Consider the following 19,711-nt stretch of genomic DNA (forward strand, 5'->3'; position numbering starts at 1 on the left):
CACTGAAGAAACATTTTTTTCTCAACAAGTCATGTCGTCTCAAATTCAGCCTTCGGGAGCCAACTGCAGCGGCTCTGGTTCTGCTTATTCCAGTTGTTAATGTATCTTGGTTTCCAGTTCTTGGCATCATGGTGCTTTGTTTTTGGCTGCTATTTATAGGGCTCCATGCAACCATCAAATCAACAGGGTCAAAGTGTCAAATGAAGCTTCTGCACTCATGTTTACTTGTGTCTTTCCTGATTAAAAAGAACCCAAATCACGATGAAAGAATTTATTTTTGGTCGATTTATGTGATGATAAAAAACAGTGAGTGTCATAAATTACTGTACATTAGATGCACTTGCAGGTACTAACTCAAGACCCTGAGACATCTTACACCAGGCTGCAGGGAACGCTCGGTCAGTTAGACAGACTTCCTCTCTGCATTAATTTATTTTCACACAGTGACTACATTTTGCTGCATCACTGTCCCAGCCACAATTTTACCAATAGCTTATTTTGCCATATCATGAACTCTGCACAACATGCAGGTACTTCCACAATTTGCAGGAAACAGCACCAAAAGGCAAATGTTTGCATGAATATACCATTTTCATTTGATAAGGGCTCCATATATTCATATCAATATGAGGGGGTGGAATGTTGTGCTACCGTCTGAGCTTAAAGTCAGAAGAAATTTTTCAGATTTGGCTCTAATCTTTTTCCTAAAATATGACATCATTGACCCTTAGTTGACTTCTATAGTGCCCTGTATGTCAGATTTTTAACATCAGTCCTGGTTACCATTTCACCAGAAGTGTTTTGCACGTCTTAGCCTATGTTTAGCTTTGCATTCATTTCACACTCTTGCAATCGATCAATCCATGAACATAGACATGAAGTCTCTCCATCAGTCAGTAGCTTTCTAAAAGATCACCGTTCATTCAGTCATCTTAAACACTGGTTCCTAACTGATCCAGACACAGGATCCATATTTCTCTTCAGTCATTCCTTCAAGGTCCACACAGTTTAATATATTCAGTGCCGCGTCAAGCTAGTTTGCTGTCTCTTTTAGGCAGCTGCAGTAATTCGCTCACCCTACAGAATGAAACAGCACTTCAAAATAAAAGGTCTGTGTCGGAAATTCACTGAAAATAAAGTGTGATTTTTACAAATTTGCCATTGTTTGTGAGTCAGCTGTGGTGCATTCAGAATGGACTGGCAACCCACTTTTGGACCGCGACTCACCAGTTGGGAACCACTGATCTAAAATGCTGCAGTATGAATTGGGGAATTATCAGAGAAGAGCTCTAATGATTGGTCAGTTAATCGTTTGGTTGACCGAAAATGGCAAACATTCTGATCATTACTTAATCTCTCTGTGTCGTCCAGAGAGCAATTATCATAGACATATTTCACATTTTATATATAAAAATAATCATCTCCTGCAGGCAGCCCTACATTTAATCACCTGCAATATTACAGTATGCATTGGAAAGTGACTAAAGGTCATTTATTTTTATAGTAAAGTAGGCCGAAACATGCAAAAACTCTAGTATAATCTTTTATTTCTACAAAAGAAAAATGGCAGACTTTTTTTACTGGTTTTAAATAAGACATTGAAAGTCAATTAAAGACTACACAGCTGGTTGAGACAGTGATTTTTTTTTTGCAGTGTAAAATGAAATTGTGAGAGACCTGAAAACATCATGTCATTATGCTATAACACTGGCTGCCACAGATAAGAAAATGGCAATGTTTTCTACTGTATTTGGCTTCATGTGGTGGTGTGTGGCTGCAGTGGGTTGGCTGTGTTTGGCTTCGCTTGAGCTGAGAGAGGAGTGAGAGTGTGTGTGTGTGTGTGTGTGTGTGTGTGTGTGTGGGTGTGTGTGTGTGTGTGTGTGTGTGTTTTGAGACTGAATTGGACTCAGCTATAGTCCTCAGTAGAACAGAAGAAGAGTATTTTTCCTTCACATACACACACACACACACACTCACACACACACACACACACACACACACACACACACACACACACACACACACACGGCTGCATGCCTGCTCACATTCCATCTGGCAGCTCAGCGGCCAATCGGGGACAGGCATGCAAATGAGATGGGTGTGTCTTTTTAAAGCTGGAGTACAGGGTCTGAACGGAGAGTAGAATAGAGTAGAATAGAAAGGAGAGAACAGAGGGACTAGAATATAAATGTAGAGAACAAAATAACAAGGATAGAGGACAGAGAGTCCAAATATCTATAGGATTACGTTTTCTGCAAACATAGACTCGAGCAGAGTAGAATTGAATCAAATAGTTACGACACTGTCCCTGGTTGACCTCACTTTGTGCTTGTGTGTGAGAATCTATGTGTTAATCCATACAATATATTCATGCAAATGTTTATAGGCTGTTCAATTTCCATATATAGACCTTTGTTCCATGCATACCATTTAACGCCATTGCTTTGAAACTGGCCCTCATGTGCTTCAAAGTGACTCTGCCAGACAGTTAATGAAAGGTCAGTGGAGTGTGTTACCATGGCATTCGCCCCCGGCATTTGTCCGGCATGACTTAACACTCAAAAACCCCACTTCACACAAATGATTAATGCATCATGAGAATCATCATTAGTTGCAGCACTCCTGCTCATTTCTCCTCCAGGGTTTAGCAGGGCTGCATGCAGAGCTGTTCTAACCCGTTAGGTGGTAAATGATGTTATCCATGCATGATTATTGACACTGGGGTAAAATGGTTCAGTGTGCATGATGCACAATTCAAACTGTATTCAAGGCCTGTTCATGTATAATGGGAATTCTTATGCACACAAAAGAAGAAAAGAAAAACAGCATGCTTCATGTGTGTGGGAAGCTTAAGAGGATCCTGAGGTTGGAGGGTTTTGTTTTCCTTAGAAATACAGAGAGGCGTCATAAATATGGGCCAGGAAAACTTGGGATAACTCTTTATCGTTACAGAGAACTGGACCTAGCTGGCAACGGATGTGAATATGACATCCGAAAGATGTTGGACTCTTTCATTGGGCAGATTTTGTCAGGTTTGGTTGGAGAGAAAATTGGGTTGGCGCTATTTTAAATGTCGAACGGCATTAGAATTTCATGATGCGTGGACATTAACTAATGATGTTTTGCAGACGTTCTCCATACCATCCATCCATTTTCATCCACTTATCCAGGGCCTGGTTGCAGGGGCAGCAGACCGAGCAAAGCACCCTCCGCAGCAATGCTCTCCAGCTCCTCCTGGGGGACTCCAAGGCGTTCCCATATATGTAATCCCTCCAGCGTGTTTTGGGTCTACCTCCTACCAGTGGGACGTGCCCGAAACACCTCGCCCAGAAGGCATCCTGATCAGATGCCTGTACCTCTTCAACTGACCCCTTTCGACACAAAGGAGCAGTGGCTCTACTCTGAGCTCCCTCCAAATGTGCGAGCTTCTTACCCTATCTCAAAGGCTGAGCCCAGCCACCCATCTGAGGAAATTCATTTCGGCTGTTGGTATCCGCGATCTCATTCTTTCGGTCACTACCCAAAGCTCATGACCATAGGTGAGGACTGGGACATGGATGGACCTACATATTGTTATTGTACATCAAGATGACGTTGATATGAGACGTTTAGAAGACGCTGAACCAACAAAATATCAACGTCATCTGTCGTCAGAATTCTTCGTAAAATAGTGACTTTGTCCTAACATTGAATTTTGGTTATCTAGTGTCACAACCTAAAGTCAACCACATATCAACGTCCTTAGTGGCCAGCTGGTGAAGTTAGAGAAAAGCGTACTTCATGCTCAGATAATTTGGCCTGTGTTTGAAGCTTCTGAAAGCTGAATTTCCTGCACAATTAAAAATGATCAATGAATGGAGGTACACTTTTGTCCAAACGACTATTGTTCTTTTCAAAATACTGGGACAGGTAGTTAATTCTATGAGACATAATGACTGAATGACAATGTCAATTCACCCAATTATTTCTCTTAAGCAACCTCCATCAGCTCTCTAATGCCCACTCCTATTTCTTATCTACACAGTCTTTCCTCCTGGTTATCAACAGGGCTCACAGTTTACTGGAAGAGGTGAACAAAATACAGAGCAGGAAATGTGTGAATCTCTGCTGTGCTGCAGCATGAAGCACATCTTAACGAAATCCAATGAGCTGATGTCCAGTAATGATGTCCTAACCATTATAGAAAAAATTGCACATATACAGCAGCACTGTCTGAATGGGGAAAATTGCGATCTCCTCTTTTGTGCTCTTCTCCCAGCATCATATAGCTGCTATAATCAATATCTTTATTTTAACAATGGATACAATGACGGGGTGTAATGTGAAAGAGTCATTCATCGTGATGAGTCAACCCCAACTGCTGTTCCTCTCAGCTCACTGGCACCTCTCTGCTCCTGGTTTTGATTTTACTGTTTTGGTTCAGTCTCACCACCTGTAGAGGCCGTTTTCAGCAAAAACCGATAAAGCCATGCTACTTGTGCAGCACCAGCATCAGCAACAGGAGGTCTCTGATGCTTCCATCAACAGCACCTGTCTACACAACACACCTGCAGATTATAGACTGAGGAGAGATTCAAATATGTATCAGCATGGCATCTTGCAGAGCAATAAATCAGCCATCCTTTCCCATGCCCTCAGTGGTACAGCCCAGCCTAGTGGCTTCACAGCAGAGTGGACTACTTTATTTAGAACAGGGACGGGGGGGGGGGGGGGGGGGTGTTTAAACCACATGCAGACTGCTCGGCTGACTCACTGACTAGAATAGACGTCTGCTTTAAAAAACCTGTGCTGTTTAAAAAAAGGAAATGACACAGAGTGGAAAAGGAGACAGCGAGAACAGAAATAAAGAAAGAGTACTTCCTGCTGATATTGTGATATTTATCATTAAACTCTCAGTGTGCGGCAGTGAAACAGCTCTCCGTCTGTTTCCATGAGTTAAGAGTGCAAAGCTCGGTCAAGCGTGGCGCACGCAGAGGGCATGGCAGTGTACTTTTTGGCATTTTGTGGCTGGAGGTGCACCGCACACATGCAGTGCACTTGGGAACAGGGTGGGATGGGGAGGAATACATTGTCATGCATTAAGGGCTGGTGCCAGGGCTCTCGTTACATTTAGATTTGACTAGGTTCACATGCAACAGTGCAGTTGCAACTGCCAAAAGTGGGCATGAGACAGTTGCTTATTGTTGCTTAATGATTGCTTAATTGTTTCCTGTTGCAGCACTTTCACTTATACGCAACACAGTGATTGTTACATAAATGAACAGGCATGATTCTACAGACACAAGCGTCCAAAATTAAAGACACAATCACTCAGGTGAGACAGGAGATGATATATGCAGCAGTTGCCCAAGGGAACCTGTTGCTCTTGGACAAGGATATGGAGAGAGGATCGGTGACAACAGGTGGTTTTAGACAGGAGGGAGATGTAACTGTCCTCTGAATTTTTATCGCAACAGCCTGAACTGTACTGCAGCACCTGTTATTCTGCAGCACTACTGAGCTGCTTGGACAAGATTTAATTAAAGTGTCCGAGGCAGATATGGCACGCATGATTGCAGTTTGACAGTGCATAACTGTCTGGGATTCACTTTGCAATGATAGAGTTGAGATAAATGTAAAAAGTTAGACATTTAATTAATTATCAGTGAATCTATTGACTTCTTTTTTCAATTACTTGATTAAAAATGCCAGTCACAAGCTCCCAGAGCCCATAAAAGCAGCTTTAAATGTCTTGTTTTGACTGAACAACAGAGCAAACCCCCAAAATATTTAGTTTGCTATGACAGAAGATTGAGAAAACCAGGCAACAGGTGAAATTTCGTCATTTACGCTTTGAAATTAATCAAGGGATGAATTGATTATCAAATATTATGCTTAAAATCTGACTTAAGTTACTGTGATTAATGCATTTCCATAGTTTGATGAGTTTTCTTTTTAATTAGGGTGTCATGAAGTGAAACCCTGAAAGAGTTAATGGATAGCTAATGAATAATTAGTCCATTAGTCTCTATCATAGACACACCAAAGCAGATACTGTTCAGGACACACACACACACACACACACACACACACACACACACACGTTGTATTAATAGTCAGGTCTGCAGCTGAGGACTGCAACACCTGCCCGCTGAGCACAAACACAATACACAAGTTAACCAGTAACTCGCCAGTCTGTGCTGCTGTTCCCAGTCACACACACTGGTTTGCACAATTAAACACAAACATACGCACACAGGGTACGAGCCCCGGATGTCAGTCAGGATCTGAACAACTGCACCGCCCTCCTGAGGTCCGGCTTCGGGCGGAACAGGCAGCAGAGGTGCGTTTGATATACTGACAGCTGACTTCCAGCAGCATAGTGGATAGTTTATACTCGTGAATATACAAACTATGGGCTCACATGTGGGACATAAAGCTAAATGGGGCAAATTTAGAGCAATAACTCACCACATTAGTGAGGAAATCTCCGTCGCTGAGTTCCTCCAGGTCCAACAGGTTGGTCCCGCCGGACGGGTAGAGTTTCTCTGCTGCTAAACTGTCTAAGATAGACTCCATCATGACTGTGTGTGTCTACAGCTCACTGGACGAATGCTCAGTAGCTAACTATCTTCAAATCAACTCATTAAAATGGAGCAGTTTGTTTTCAGACGGCTGCCGCGTGCTGTGTTAGTATCCAGCTGTTATGTTCACCGCCTGTGTGTGGACCTGGTGAGTCGAGCTGCCTCCAGCTGCTGCTTTCTGTGAGTGACAAACTTTAAAAAATGTCAAAATTCACATCCTTTGGCTGCTGTGGCGGAGACGCTGCTATCCATCCAGCTGTGTGCGTGCGGCTCAGCCTCTGGCTTCTCGCGTGCGCTGTCTCTCCCACGCGCCAATGAATATTCAGAGAAGCCCCGCCTCGTGGCGTCAAATAACGAGCACGCCCAAAACACAGAAATATTAATATTAATGTCAAATCCCATCTTAACAACAGTATTTAATGCTATTAGAAGTAGGCTTTGCTTACTGTGACTAAGTATAATTTTAAGGGCACTTCAGCTTGAGTATTTCAATTTCATGTTACCTAGTAATTCTACATTGCAGAGGGAAATATTTCCCTTATTTTAAAGCCAAAGTTACCCATCATTTTACAAACTAAGGTTTTGTATATGAAATGCAGCACTTATGTATTTTGTATGCAGCACCAACAATACATTGCATCTGTGCTAATAATACCACTATGTAATCAAAATGCAGTAGCAGTATGGCACTCTGATTGGAGCCATTTTACACACTGAGTAGCCCACTTTCACCTTTCATTCCACTTTCCACTTTTCACTGCGATTTTGACATCGCAGAGGATCTTGAGAGCCACCTTGGGTCGGAGGTGAGTCGGCAGATAATCTACCATGACGAGTCCTCATGTGTGAACAAGCCTATGAGCAAGTCGCCCCCTCGTTTGTGACTGGGACTGGATATCTGGCATGCTAGAAAACTGGAGAAGTCTGACACGACTGACAAAGAGCATCAGCCAATGAGAGGCGGGATACTTTCCACGTCAGCACGCAGGAGGATGGAAGAAATGTGAGGAGGACAAGCCGCAGGGTTGCCAGGTTACGGATTGGGTTTTTTTGGGATTGTTTCGAAAGTGGAGTTGCTTATTTGGGCTTGCTCTCGAAACATCGCCTTTCTCTATAAATATCCGTCGCTTCTTTAGGGCTTGTTTCCATAGCCGTGATTGCTTCTTTCTCTCCCAAGATCTGGCAACACTGACAAGCCGGCAAGCAACAACAACAATGGCAGCGTCCACAGGATCACGGGTAGTGCGTTGTGTTTGGACCCAGGCCCTGGAGGCAGATCTGATTCAACAGTGGGAAGAATACCCATGCTTTTACGATGTGTCATCTCCAAGTTAAAAAACGTAGTTTGGTGACATCACCGCGTTATCTGGGGCTCTGCTGGCGAGGGTTTGGTGGAGAAATCTTGTGGTGTGCACACATAGGTCGTAACGCAGTTAGTGGGATTCCCGATGATAGAAACACACGTCGCCAGGTATGAACACTCAAAAGATTACGATAGTCTTCACAACGCAAAATCAGGGTGAAAATCGTGTAATGTGAACTAGCCTTTAAAGGAACAGTGTGTAAGATTTAGGGAGATTTAGTGCCATCCAGTGGTGAGGATTGCAGATTGCAACCAGTTGAAACTTCACCTGGTTAACCATTGTTCAGGAGGTTTTTACCAAGTGCTGAATTATCTGCAGAGGTCTCTTCCTCCCCAAAACAAATGGATCGTGTGATTAAAACTGGTAAAAACACTGAAAAAGTTTCACGTCAGCATGCTGACCCCGCGACCTGGCTTTGGATCTGTGGATGAAAATTGATGGATGCATGGTCTCCTCATCTCCAAAACAAATGGACCCGGCGATTTAAACCGGTAAATGCTGATTAAAGCAGTTTTAAGTTAAAAATCAGTGTCTCTCCAACGCTGTTTGGCATGTCAGAGACAGGCAACTAGACCAGCACCTGTTGATGTGTGCCCACCTTTTATCTCCCATAACTTTTCCTTCTCTCCAAAAAAAATGCAACAGGGGTCTCATTTACAAAACAATGCAGAGGATTCATTAAAAAAAAGTACATACGAACAAAAGCCCAAAAATATTCAACAGTTTCTACAATCAGGCTTCCATCTCACCATCTGCATCGCCAATTTCCTGTCTCCGTAATGTTCGTAAGCATGGGACAAAGATGTAGATTTGGGGAATTATTGCAGCATCAAAGTGCCCTGCACACCCATGACACACTCACACAGATGACTTTAATTATTTTGACTCACTGGCTGTCCTGTCAGGACTGTGTGTGTGTGCACAGACTGGTTTGACATCTCCCTCACTCTCCTGTTAGCCAGGGGGGACAAATTACAGCTTCATCATTCTCATTAGTACAACAAGTTCGGTGACCTGACATCACTGTCAGTACGACTTCCATCTGAGCAGAGGTCTGATCAGCCAGGCTAAGTGGCCTTTAAGAGGCCATGTTGGGTTCATTTGTTTGATCTGTTTTGTGTGTGGCGGCTCACTGGTATGACATCCTGGGACACTTAAATGGAACTGAGCCCTCATTCATGTTATTAGTTCCACCTGGGCTTTTCTTGCCTTAAGACCAAATGTCAGTGGAAATGTCGACCAGCAGGAACTGGAGCTTTTAGTAGAGTGCAGATGTAATATTACCCCCTTTAGGTGAGACAGAGTCATTGCGATTTGATTAATTAATTAGTTAATGTTTTAATGTAAATAAGACAATCAAAATAAGACATACATGTTGTGTTGTGTGTGAAAGAACAACAGAAAAAGACAGCCTGTTTTGACATCCTGATATATTACCTGCAGCTACAACACACAAAGTGGGATTGAAACAGATATTTCTTTCTCTTCCATGATAGCTCAGGCTCGCCCATCTCATTCCTCACCTCTCATCCTGCCCCAGACTGTTTCTCCTGTGAGAGACAGAGGCAGAGACAGAGAGACTGAAACTCTGTCCAGTGTGTTGCAGGTATCAGAGGTGCATGTGTGTGTGCTGCAGCTCTAAACCAGTTACATAATCTGGGTAGATTTCAGTAAAGAGGCTTGTAAGAAGGGCATTTCCAAGTGTTATTTATTTACAGAATTAATCAGCACTAAATAAAAATTTGGACCTGATGATGGCGCTTAATACTTATAAAATACCTACCAAGACATCGACTGCATACAGTGAATAAAATAATGACATTTCCTTTAATATGTGCTACTTGATATTTCCATGGATTTGTCCCTGACTTTGCTGTTCACATCATCGTCATTGCGGAGGGTGTGTTAGAGTTAAACCCTATTGTCATACTGAGCAATGAATACCATCAGGTGTGTGTGGGTATGTTTTATGTCCCAGTTCAAACAATAGTTAGTAATGGTTATGTAATGTTCTCCTGTTACTCTGCATCCTCTTCCCACCTTGTTCTTCCTGGTTTTTCTTTTTTCATGCCTTTTCCATTTCGCTCATTCCCCCTATCTGTGCTTCCTCCTCTTTTCTTTTCACTGTCTCCTTTCTCCCTCCAGATATCAGTTTACGGAGGTGTCCCACCTCAATGAACAGGGTGTCTCTGTTTTTCTCTCACACACATTGGTGTTGCATAACTGTGGTAAACTTCCCTTGAGTACAATAAATGAAACTAATCCTTTTTCAAATTTAAAGGTACCCTGTGGAGTTTTTGACCACTTGGGGCACTGTGGGGCAATGTTTTATGTTGTTTGCATAACTTATAAAGTGGTGCACAACTCTGCTAAGGTAATATGTGTCAGAAGCAGTAATTTGCCAGGTAAAGAGGAGAAGGCAATGTCGACATAAACAAAGCACATTGCAAAACATTCAAAAATGTCTTTGTGAAGGTTGTATAGAAAATGGGAAATGCATCTAACAAAATTGTTGTGCCTGAAGGAAGCAGACAATGAGAAATGCTGAATGTAAATAAAACAACCAAAACCCCACATTTTGCCTTTTATATTAAAATGATCATTCTAATTATGTTTCTCGTATCAAACCCTATTTTCATGATTATTTATGAATGGTATTTTTCATCTTTTTCACAGTCATATTGACAGAGCTGTCATAATTCATCACTCCTGCTTGAAATAAACTCAATTTTGAAACTGTGGTGTAATTAATGGAAGCAAATGGCTGTCTGCAAAGTAGGAGAAACTCCGTTCAAACCAAGCTGCAACCTCCGGGGCTGAAAAATGAAGCAAACATGAAAGTGTCAAAAAGTGCAGTTCCTCTAATGGCCACTTGAGGCTGACTCCAAGAGCAAGTTGGTCCTCATAGACCCCCATGTTATGATGCCCTGCAGAAATAAACATGTTTACAGCCTGGTAAAAATACTGTCTTGGTCTCTATAGCTAATATCCCCGTTCGTGACAATTGTATGGGGATGAATTTTTATGTAATTCACCCATTTAAATGTGCTTAAAGTTATGCATAATTAAGGGCGTTGCCAACAGGTGGGTGCTGTTTGTCAACAAGCTGCTACGACGACATCAGTTACCTAATGTAACCATGACGTAACCCCAGATTCACAGTGCATAGACACAGATGTAGTTGTTCCTGTTTTAGTGTGTTTCGGTGCAAGAAAGTTAATTTTAACATTTTGGTCGCCTAAAAGTCTTGGCCAGCATGTGGTTGTACTAAAATAATATGGTGTAAATAGCTGTAAATGCACTGTGCTAACCAAGCTAGCAACTAGCATCAGGGTTATCTCCGCCCTCTCATCCAAATATGGTCACTTCTGGCTCCAAAATCCAAAAAGACGATGGCCAAAATGGCAAACTTAAGGTTTGAAAACAGGAGTCCACAAACCATTGAGTGATATCATGGTGGCTATATCCATTATTTATACAGTCTATGGTTTAAACTCAACTCAGTTGCACTGATCAGCTTTTATGTGTGTCCACCTCCTCTTGGACACAGGACACAGTCCAGGATGCAGAGTGAGAGCTGGACACAAAGACTCAGGTCATTTTTATATATTCAGCATTCATATATTGTTACAAGGTAAATAACCCTATTTTATATATAAGTGTTAGTTATGGATTAGGGGAATACATTTGATTAAAAATGTATTTTAAAAATATTTGTACAACCCAAAAGCTATGGCTCTGTGATTGGTTGGTTATCAGTTGATGCACGCTGTGACAGACAGGTCTCTGATTGGCTCCTGCTGCGATGATGCAGCGAGTATGACTCATCCTCTATTCTGAGACAGAGCATGAATGCATTAGCTGAAGAGGTGACTCTGGGTTCTGACCTTTCGTCTCCTTGGTGACCGCTGTGATGTCATTACCCCTCCACACATTCATTGTTGTCATCATCCTCTTCTATCTCCGCCTGTCTGTCTCTCAAATACAGCCAGGTTTGTTGGCATCACAAACAAACATCACAGCCTCGGGGTGGAGAAAATATAGTTTATGTTTGTCTGTGTGAGTAAATGATAGCTTCACTCTCCATCACACAATCACTACCAAAACATTACTATTAGTCCTCACATCATCTGTTTGTCTCACTGCCTGTGCTGACCCTGTTAAGAGGCTTGATTGTATTCACTGTGGCACCCACTCATGATGATGAATGTAAATTAATACTTAAGTTTGACTTCTGTTCCCAAGCAGTCTGTTGAATTAGTGGTCAGGGCCGGCACAAGACCTTTTGGGGGCTCCAAGCAGGACCCCCCCTCATCATCATCCAACCTATCACCTCACCTGAAATAAAACTTGTGCTATTAGGACCAAGGTATACAGAGAAAAAGCTACATAAAGAAGCACAGGAAGATTTTTTTAGGGAAAGCTTCATTGAGGTCACAAAGTGGGTACCCCCCCTTCACCATCTCCAGACGGCTTATTGGCAACACCTGCTATCTCAGGTGTACCCCCCTCTGCTTTTACTCCCTTGTACCCCGCTGTTGTGAGTTGTATTTCGGGACCTAAATGGCGTCTTTCCTCTTCATCCATAGACGCTGGCTTGCCTGTTTGGCTGTGCCAGAGAGAGCTTTGATGGCCTGATGCTGGGCTTGGCCTCAATTAAAGGAGGAGATTATGGTCTTTAAATGTTCTGTATTGGACACTCATTAGCATTAATATAGCAGTAAACAACTATTTGCTACATAAAGCTGTAGCGGAGTTATGGTTCGCGATTGCTGCTGTGTGGAACTGCGCTCCTATGGCTGTTACCGCTGATAACAGGACCATGTTGTTGCAAAAGCGTACCCTCCAGGTAAACACTGTAAGCTCTGTCAGCACTGTTACCATTGTTAGCACTCTTAGCACCATTAGCTGCTAGCTGCCGGCTCAGCCACCTCCATGTTGAGAGCCGTGTGCAAACAATCCTGGCTCAGACTCTGAATTATAGATATGCTCTGAATGTCGCATACAGCTTCTCTAAGAATTCAGTCATGGCTGATTTAGTGACACCTGTGGTTACTGGTGATGAAAGCAGGTGTAGTTTAATAATACGTGGGAAAGGCGGACCCCGCCAGTGACAGATGTACTACAAAACATTGAATGGGTAAATACCAGCCATAAATAGAATCAAAAATGGGATGTGGTAGAATGAAAAACTTTAAAGCCAAAATTTGTCTGCACATTTTCATCCTCTGTGTTTGTACATGGAGCCCAGTGGGGTTCTGAGGTTGGTTGGTTGGTTAGTTGTCGTTGGGTGGAGCAGTTGATGTATAAAAAATGATCATGGGGGAGGACAGAGTGGTGAGATGGAAATCAGCACCCAGTCAATTTTCCCATCAGGCCTTTACGAGTGAGCAGCCAGAGCAGTTTATATAAACAGCCGCTCGTCGTTTCTTTCTCTCCTCCGTACAGACGAATCACATGCCAAAGAATCCCAATGTTTTCCTTCCCTGTTATAGTCTCTCTTAATTTCTGCGTTGCCTTTTCCTGTGTCTCTTTTTTCAGATGTCTCTCGCTGATCATAAAGTTCAGAAGTTCAGAGTGTGCCATGAGGAGAAAGAGAGGGAGATGCATGGAGAGGAACATTGAGTTAAATAAGGCCAAGACTGTAATCAAAGCCAGCCTCATTCTTTACACAATGTTATATTATCTACGCACTCCTACAAGTTTATATGCCTTACTTACCAACTTCACTGACTAGCTCACAGACTAGTTAGATCCTTGTAGTTTTGTAAAAGTTATAAAACTGATCGATGAAGTTAACAGCCAGGCGAAAACTACATGGACACCCAACATTATACCCATATGATTCTTAGTCCAAAACCATAGGCATTAATCATCTCCTATAACAACCTCCTTTCAGATTTTCGATCTGACTTCGATCTGGGTCAGATTCTTCCGTATCAAACTCATCAGGGATACTCAAATACTTTTGGTCAAATAGTGAATTTGATACACTGTGGGACTGTGGTGAGTCTGCACAGGATGAAATGGCTGTACCGCCCTCTACTGGAGAATACAACACATTACATATAAGGACATAAGGATAGAGTCAAATGCACTTAACCAAGTGCAACTGTTTAATCATGTCAGTAAACAAAAATATGGGCTGCAATAAGAGAAATATATTCTGATTATCGCCATATTTTGACCCCAACTGCACAGATATTTTTGTCTTCTAAAATAACTTGGTGAGTATCTAAAATGCAAGTTAAAAAGGAACATCATCTGTTTTTGGAAGTGCATTTGGACCACTTTATATTTGCTCCCCCTCTACCCATTAAACTGAAGACACATTTATCTTTCTGTTGTTGTATTCATCCAGATCCAACCTCAGAGATGGAATTGTGCAGTAATATCAACAGAACTGCAAAGTGAAATTGGAGTTTGTATGTTCAGTCATCTCTCTAAGGCAGGCAAGCTCACACTTTTTATCTACAGTGATTTGCTTTTAATATCAAAGCATTTTTGTGATGTTGCTCACTTTCCCTGCATGATCCTTAGTGACACCCACAGGCCTCAACAACCATGAATACAGAAAGCCAGGAGCTCCAGACTGAAGCTAGAAAACAGCCAAATAAGTGAAGAGTGTTCTCAAATGTCCCACTATAAAAACCAGTGAACTGTTTGTTTGCAGTCACCACTGCATGGTCTTAGATCGGGTTAGCTTCCTGGTCAGAGCGTGGCGAACGGTCAGCATGTAGGAGCGGCGGTCAGGAAGAGGGCGCTGCTGATCCAACACCAACCTGTCAGACACGATAGACAAAGCATCACCACCAAGTGCCAGTTGTCTCAATTCCATACCACACACTACCATGCCCTGATCTTTTTACTGTTTTGCAGATAGTATACAAGAAATCAACATGCTTTTACAGGTTTACTCCAAAAGGAAATTATACAACTGTGACTTTGCCTTTTAAACTTCAGAGAAAGACAGCAAAATGTCTTCTTAGATTTTTTTTCCTCTGGAGCTGCTCTGAGAAGGCTTGTTCCTGGTAAATGTTTCATTCCTTACAATCAATGTGGGGGGCATCACTGGAGCTGCCTCATCACCATCCAAATTTATTACTTTTTTTTTTCCAGCTGTGAAAAGCTCCTTCATTTCCTTTGTGCATTGCACTGTGGGAGAACAGTGTCCGTCAACAGCACACTCAAAAGTCAAGCTGTATCAAGTATGCATGCAGGCTGCTGTATTTGTATGCTTTATTCTGTTACATGTCCAGTGTGAACACTCAATAAAATGAATGTATGGAATTGGGACGCAGCTTATGTTGTATGCTTGAGCTTCAACAAATCAATAAAAACTGAGCCAAACCTGATGAGCTGAAACACGGCTGCTTCCACAGCTAAAAAAGCTTCTGCGACCGACAGCTCCCTGAAACTGCACCTACACACACATGCAGTGTAATTCATATCAACAAAACAAAACATAAAAAGTCAGGAGGAAATACAGTGTGTAGGATGTGTACTATTTTAAATCTAAGTATACAAGTGCAAGTGGGAATTAACTGCAAACACTCACAAACAAACCTTAAGTCCTTTGCCAGTCTCTGTCCTTCCTCTGTTGTCACCTCCCTGCCAATTTCCAAGTCTGCCTTATTGGCTACCAGCACTGTGGGAACAACTGACACACACACACACACACACACACATGGTAAAATAAGGTGACAATAAACTGACAGGATGATGTTATGGCATGCTAAGTTGGGAGTCTGTGTTAACATGTTACCTACAGATCCCAGGATGGCTTACCAAACATGGACTATACTGTATGTACGCTACATCTGTGCATGTGTGTGTTTGTGTGAAGGTGACAATAGGCAGACTGAGTGAGAGCAGAGACTCAATGGGCTTTAAGAGCAAACATAGTGAACACAGTGTTCCTGTGGAGATCGTGCAGCTGTTTCAGTAGCTCAACAGCTGGAGTGTTGGTTAGTTGTCCAAAGTCTCTTTCATGTGTCTCCAAAATAATGTTGACACAAACTGATGATGCTGACACTTTATTTTCTATGAAAACACATCAGAGAGTTCAAATAATTTCACTGACTTCCTGCCAAAGCTTGCAGAAGGCATGTTTTTACACACGCGGCCTTTATCTTAATGCTGTCAAATGAGTGTAGCTCATTAAAGGGACAGTTCACCCCACAATTTTTCCTACCCAGACTCTGTTTGGTCTGGTCGATGAGTTTCTTGAGCTGAGGGACCTCCAGGAAGCTGAGGCGTTGTGTGATGGAGTAGAGCAGCAAGAAACCATCTGCCCAGCGGATGGAGGACTCCAAAGAAGCCACACAGTTTTCCTGGAGGAGATAATGTCATGTGCAAAGCTACCACTGGTGCAAACAAAAGGAACTGTTTGACATTTCGGAAATACTTACTAACTGAAAGCCAATATTTACCTTACAGGCTATATCCAATATCTCCAGGTCAATAGCTTCCTGGTCCACCACCCGACTGCATCGGTAGGTCACCTCTGTGGTAAAACAAACACATGTGTTACTTATTTTATCCTTATTATTTCCTCCGTTTCAATGCTGTTTATTGGAATGAATATTTACCCTTCTTATGGTCGTATTCACCAATGAAGCGCTTGGTTATGAAACGAACACACAGTGCTGGAGACACAAAACAGACACCAACAGAATGAACTGCCAGAAACACACACTAACTAATACTGTGCATTCATACACATGAAGTTTGATTCACATATGTCCGTCTGATCTGCAGCCGTCTGTATGTTCATGTGTGACGTGGGTAAGAGGATCACCCTCTTGGTAATGTTACCTGCCTTATTTAAACAAACGCAGAAGTGCTTTCTCTGTGTTTGGATGAAAGGAGTCTGGATGGTTTGTTTGACGTCTGCTGTTTGAGGGCTCTCTGTATTTCCTTTTGGCAGGACACATTAAAAGGTTACTCTGACTTGTTTAAGCTGTTATTTGAGCCTTTACAGCTGAGAAATGAGCAGCTTTTCATCCATTTTTCAGGGATTAAAGCTTGTTGTCTGCCTCTGTCACATCAGCATCTCACCTTACAGATATGATTTATGGTCTTTCTAGCACATAATCAAACGTGTACACATGAACTCCTATGAAATAAATCTGCTGTAAATGTCCTGTAGACAGTGGTGGAGTGTAACAAAGTACATTTACTTAAGTACGAATTTGAGGTACTTTTCTCTCCCTGCCACTTTATACTTGTTATCCACAATAGTTCGGGAGGAAACATTGTAAAAATATTGTGTACAATATGAATATTTTGGTGTAGATGAAGCTATCCAACCATATATTTAAAGGTATATACTTCATCCATAAAATGACCATTTGTATATCAGTTATTCACCCTGTGTCACACTGAATTCATAAAGAAAACTTTGGTTTTCTCGCACGCCTTCACGGTGAACGAAGAATCCAAAAACTCACATTTACACAACTCGTGCAGTACAATCCCAGGATGTCTACAGATATAACCAAGTTAAATAGAAGACTTTGTGAGACCTTTTAATCACTAAAAATTGCTGTCATAAATGCTATTTATTATTGCAATATTCACAGAAATACTGCGGGAAAAAAATATTTTTCCTCAGTCTGTCCAGTGATTGTAAACAGTCATTTGGTCTGTCTGGCTGGAGAAATTTTAACGGTAATGTGACTGGATATATTGAATCTGAATTTAAGATATTTTAAGACTTTTTAAGGACCTGTGGACACCCTGAATCCAAGTCTCATTTGTCCGGTCATATGCTTAGCTCCTCTCAAACAAACAGCCCTTTCCTGACGTGGAACTGATCGGAAAGTGAAACTTATCTCTTTTTTTTTTTAAAGATATTTTTTGGGGCATTTTGCCTTTAATGGACAGGACAGCTAAGAGTGAAAGGGGGAGAGAGAGAGGGGATGACATGCAGCAAAGGGCCACAGGCTGGACTCGAGCCCGGGCCGCTGCAACGACAGCCTTGTCCATGGGGTGCCCGCTCCATCCACCAAGCCACCGACGCCCCAGTGAAACTTATCTTTGCTTTCATTAAACTCCAGACTCCATTAATAAAATGAGTTATTTTACCCTGCTGAACACAGGAGCTGCTGGTCTACCACTGCCTTGATCAGTTGGTCAGTTTGTGTAATTGTGTGACTTCAGTGGATCCGAACTAACCCTTTTAAACATCAAAGAGTTAAGAATTTTCCGTGTTTTTGGATTCTTCGTTCACCAGAGACATGAGAGAACAACAAAGTTTCCTTTACGAAATCAATTAAACACTGTCCGACTAATGAACATAGTCATTTTAAATGCCAGAACATCTCATGGTTCCAGCCTCACAAATGTGAAGATTTGCTGCTTTTCCTTTTTATCTTTATTTTTAGGTAGATATTTTATTAATCCAGAAGGAAATTAAGGACAAGCTTGTGAGAGTTTGACATAGCACGACAATGTCACTCCCTCACTGACTCAGTTTTTCTTTTGAATAATTTGGAGGTTTTTCTGCTTGAGCACTCACACTGTTAACACTTAAAGTACATTTTCCTGATTATACTTGCATACTTTTACTTCAGTAACATATTCAATGCAGGACTTACTTAACTTACTTATAATTAAGTATTTTCACAGTGTGAACAGGATCTGAATACTTCCTCCACCACTGCCTGTAGTGATGGTGTCTTGTACAAAGAGTCAGTTTACTCATCAGTCTTTCGTTTTATGGAGAATAACAACCCAACAAGTCACTTACATCAGACTGCTCTTATTAAATTATGCAAAATGAACACCACACTTTACAATGCCTCATTAAAACATCCTGATCTTTTTTACCACCATGAAAAGTTTTGACAAAAGCCATAAGGCAGTAGTTGGCTGGATACATTTACACTCCAATGCTCATGAGGAGAAAGAGGGACAGCTTTAGACCTGTGTGCGACTTCCATATTTAGCAAAACCTCTTAAACCGTGACCAAAACCTAACCCTAAACTTAACCTCTTCTCATTACTTTAACTAAAGTTTTTCACATGACAAACATGGGATAGTGTGTCTGACCTAAGTGTGTGCACACACATTCTCATCCTGTCTCTCCACCTTTTTGTCTACCTGCGTGTCTGTGCATTAACGTTTGTCTGTAGTTTGTCATCTACCTGTTTTTCCAGTGTTCTGAGCTCCCAGAATGAGGAGTTTAACTGGAACCATTTTCCTGTTGGGCCCAGTATTAGTCCGCTGTCTGTCCCTGCATGGAAACCCTAAAGAGAGGAAGAGTCATCGTGAAGTTGCAACAGAAAATTAAAAGTACAAAACTACATGCAGCCTCACAACCAAACTTTATATAGCAATATCTAAGTATAAAAACAAAAAGGTGTAACTGACACAAACTAAGTAGCACTACGACACTATAGGATGCAATAATACTGACCTTTAAGATACAGAGAGGAGCAAAACTCACTGTGTTCAGTCTCAGACACTGAGCAGACAGGGAATGAAGAGATGGGACTGTCTTCTCTCTCTGAGTGTGTGTGTGAGTGTGTGTGTGCGCTTCTGTTTGGTTCTAAGAGCTCTCTCCTTCTCGCTCCCTCTCTCAGGGAACAGTATATGACAAGAGCCATTTGTCTGGAGGAACTGTGTCCAACTCCAGACACCAGTATCCCACTCTGGATCTATTCAAGACACATATACACTCTCTTTTTGGGGATTGTAGGTGGCTTACAGTCAGTCCCCAAAGGCTTGCCCTTAAATCCCGAGCTCAAGATAAACTTGCTCCCCCCTGAAATCCCCAA

General features: G+C 42.0%; 2 protein-coding genes across 4 annotated transcripts in view; both read right to left on the reverse strand.

Annotated features, from left to right (window-relative positions):
* creb3l1 (cAMP responsive element binding protein 3-like 1) overlaps window positions 1-6,857 on the reverse strand; it is a 44,388-nt gene extending 37,531 nt beyond the window's left edge. For both annotated transcript variants that reach the window (XM_078165578.1, XM_033624591.2), the window contains exon 1: window positions 6,451-6,857. In XM_078165578.1, coding sequence (XP_078021704.1) covers window positions 6,451-6,561 — 111 coding nt within the window. In that variant the 5' untranslated portion in view covers window positions 6,562-6,857. The remainder of the gene's footprint in view (window positions 1-6,450) is intronic.
* A 7,172-nt stretch (window positions 6,858-14,029) lies between these two features.
* On the reverse strand, window positions 14,030-19,443 carry LOC117255915 (ras-related and estrogen-regulated growth inhibitor). Of its 2 annotated transcripts, none has more exons than XM_078165629.1 (8): window positions 19,351-19,443; window positions 19,079-19,180; window positions 16,519-16,575; window positions 16,360-16,433; window positions 16,122-16,260; window positions 15,494-15,587; window positions 15,279-15,350; window positions 14,030-14,709 (listed from the first exon to the last, which is right to left on the reverse strand). In XM_078165629.1, exons 2-8 carry the CDS (start codon window positions 19,128-19,130, stop codon window positions 14,601-14,603), a joined length of 597 nt encoding a protein of 198 aa, XP_078021755.1. In that variant the 5' UTR covers window positions 19,131-19,180; window positions 19,351-19,443; the 3' UTR covers window positions 14,030-14,600. The 2 variants fall into 2 exon arrangements, with proteins under 2 accessions (XP_078021755.1, XP_033481049.1); XM_033625158.2 differs by having other exon boundaries at window positions 19,381-19,431.
* Window positions 19,444-19,711: the final 268 nt, after the last annotated feature.

The sequence above is a fragment of the Epinephelus lanceolatus genome, chromosome 24 (assembly GCF_041903045.1).
Source record: "Epinephelus lanceolatus isolate andai-2023 chromosome 24, ASM4190304v1, whole genome shotgun sequence".
NCBI lineage: Eukaryota > Metazoa > Chordata > Actinopteri > Perciformes > Serranidae > Epinephelus > Epinephelus lanceolatus.

What these genes read in the sequence shown, in the direction of transcription:
- LOC117255915 (XM_078165629.1), bottom strand. Translation starts at nt 19,130, where the DNA reads ATGGTTCCAGTTAAACTCCTCATTCTGGGAGCTCAGAACACTGGAAAA. An exon ending in TGAATACGACCATAAGAAGG is followed by an intron (nt 16,434 to 16,518) that starts GTAAATATTCAT and finishes GTTTTACCACAG; the next exon opens with AGGTGACCTACCGATGCAGT. An exon ending in TATTGGATATAGCCTGTAAG is followed by an intron (nt 16,261 to 16,359) that starts GTAAATATTGGC and finishes TATCTCCTCCAG; the next exon opens with GAAAACTGTGTGGCTTCTTT.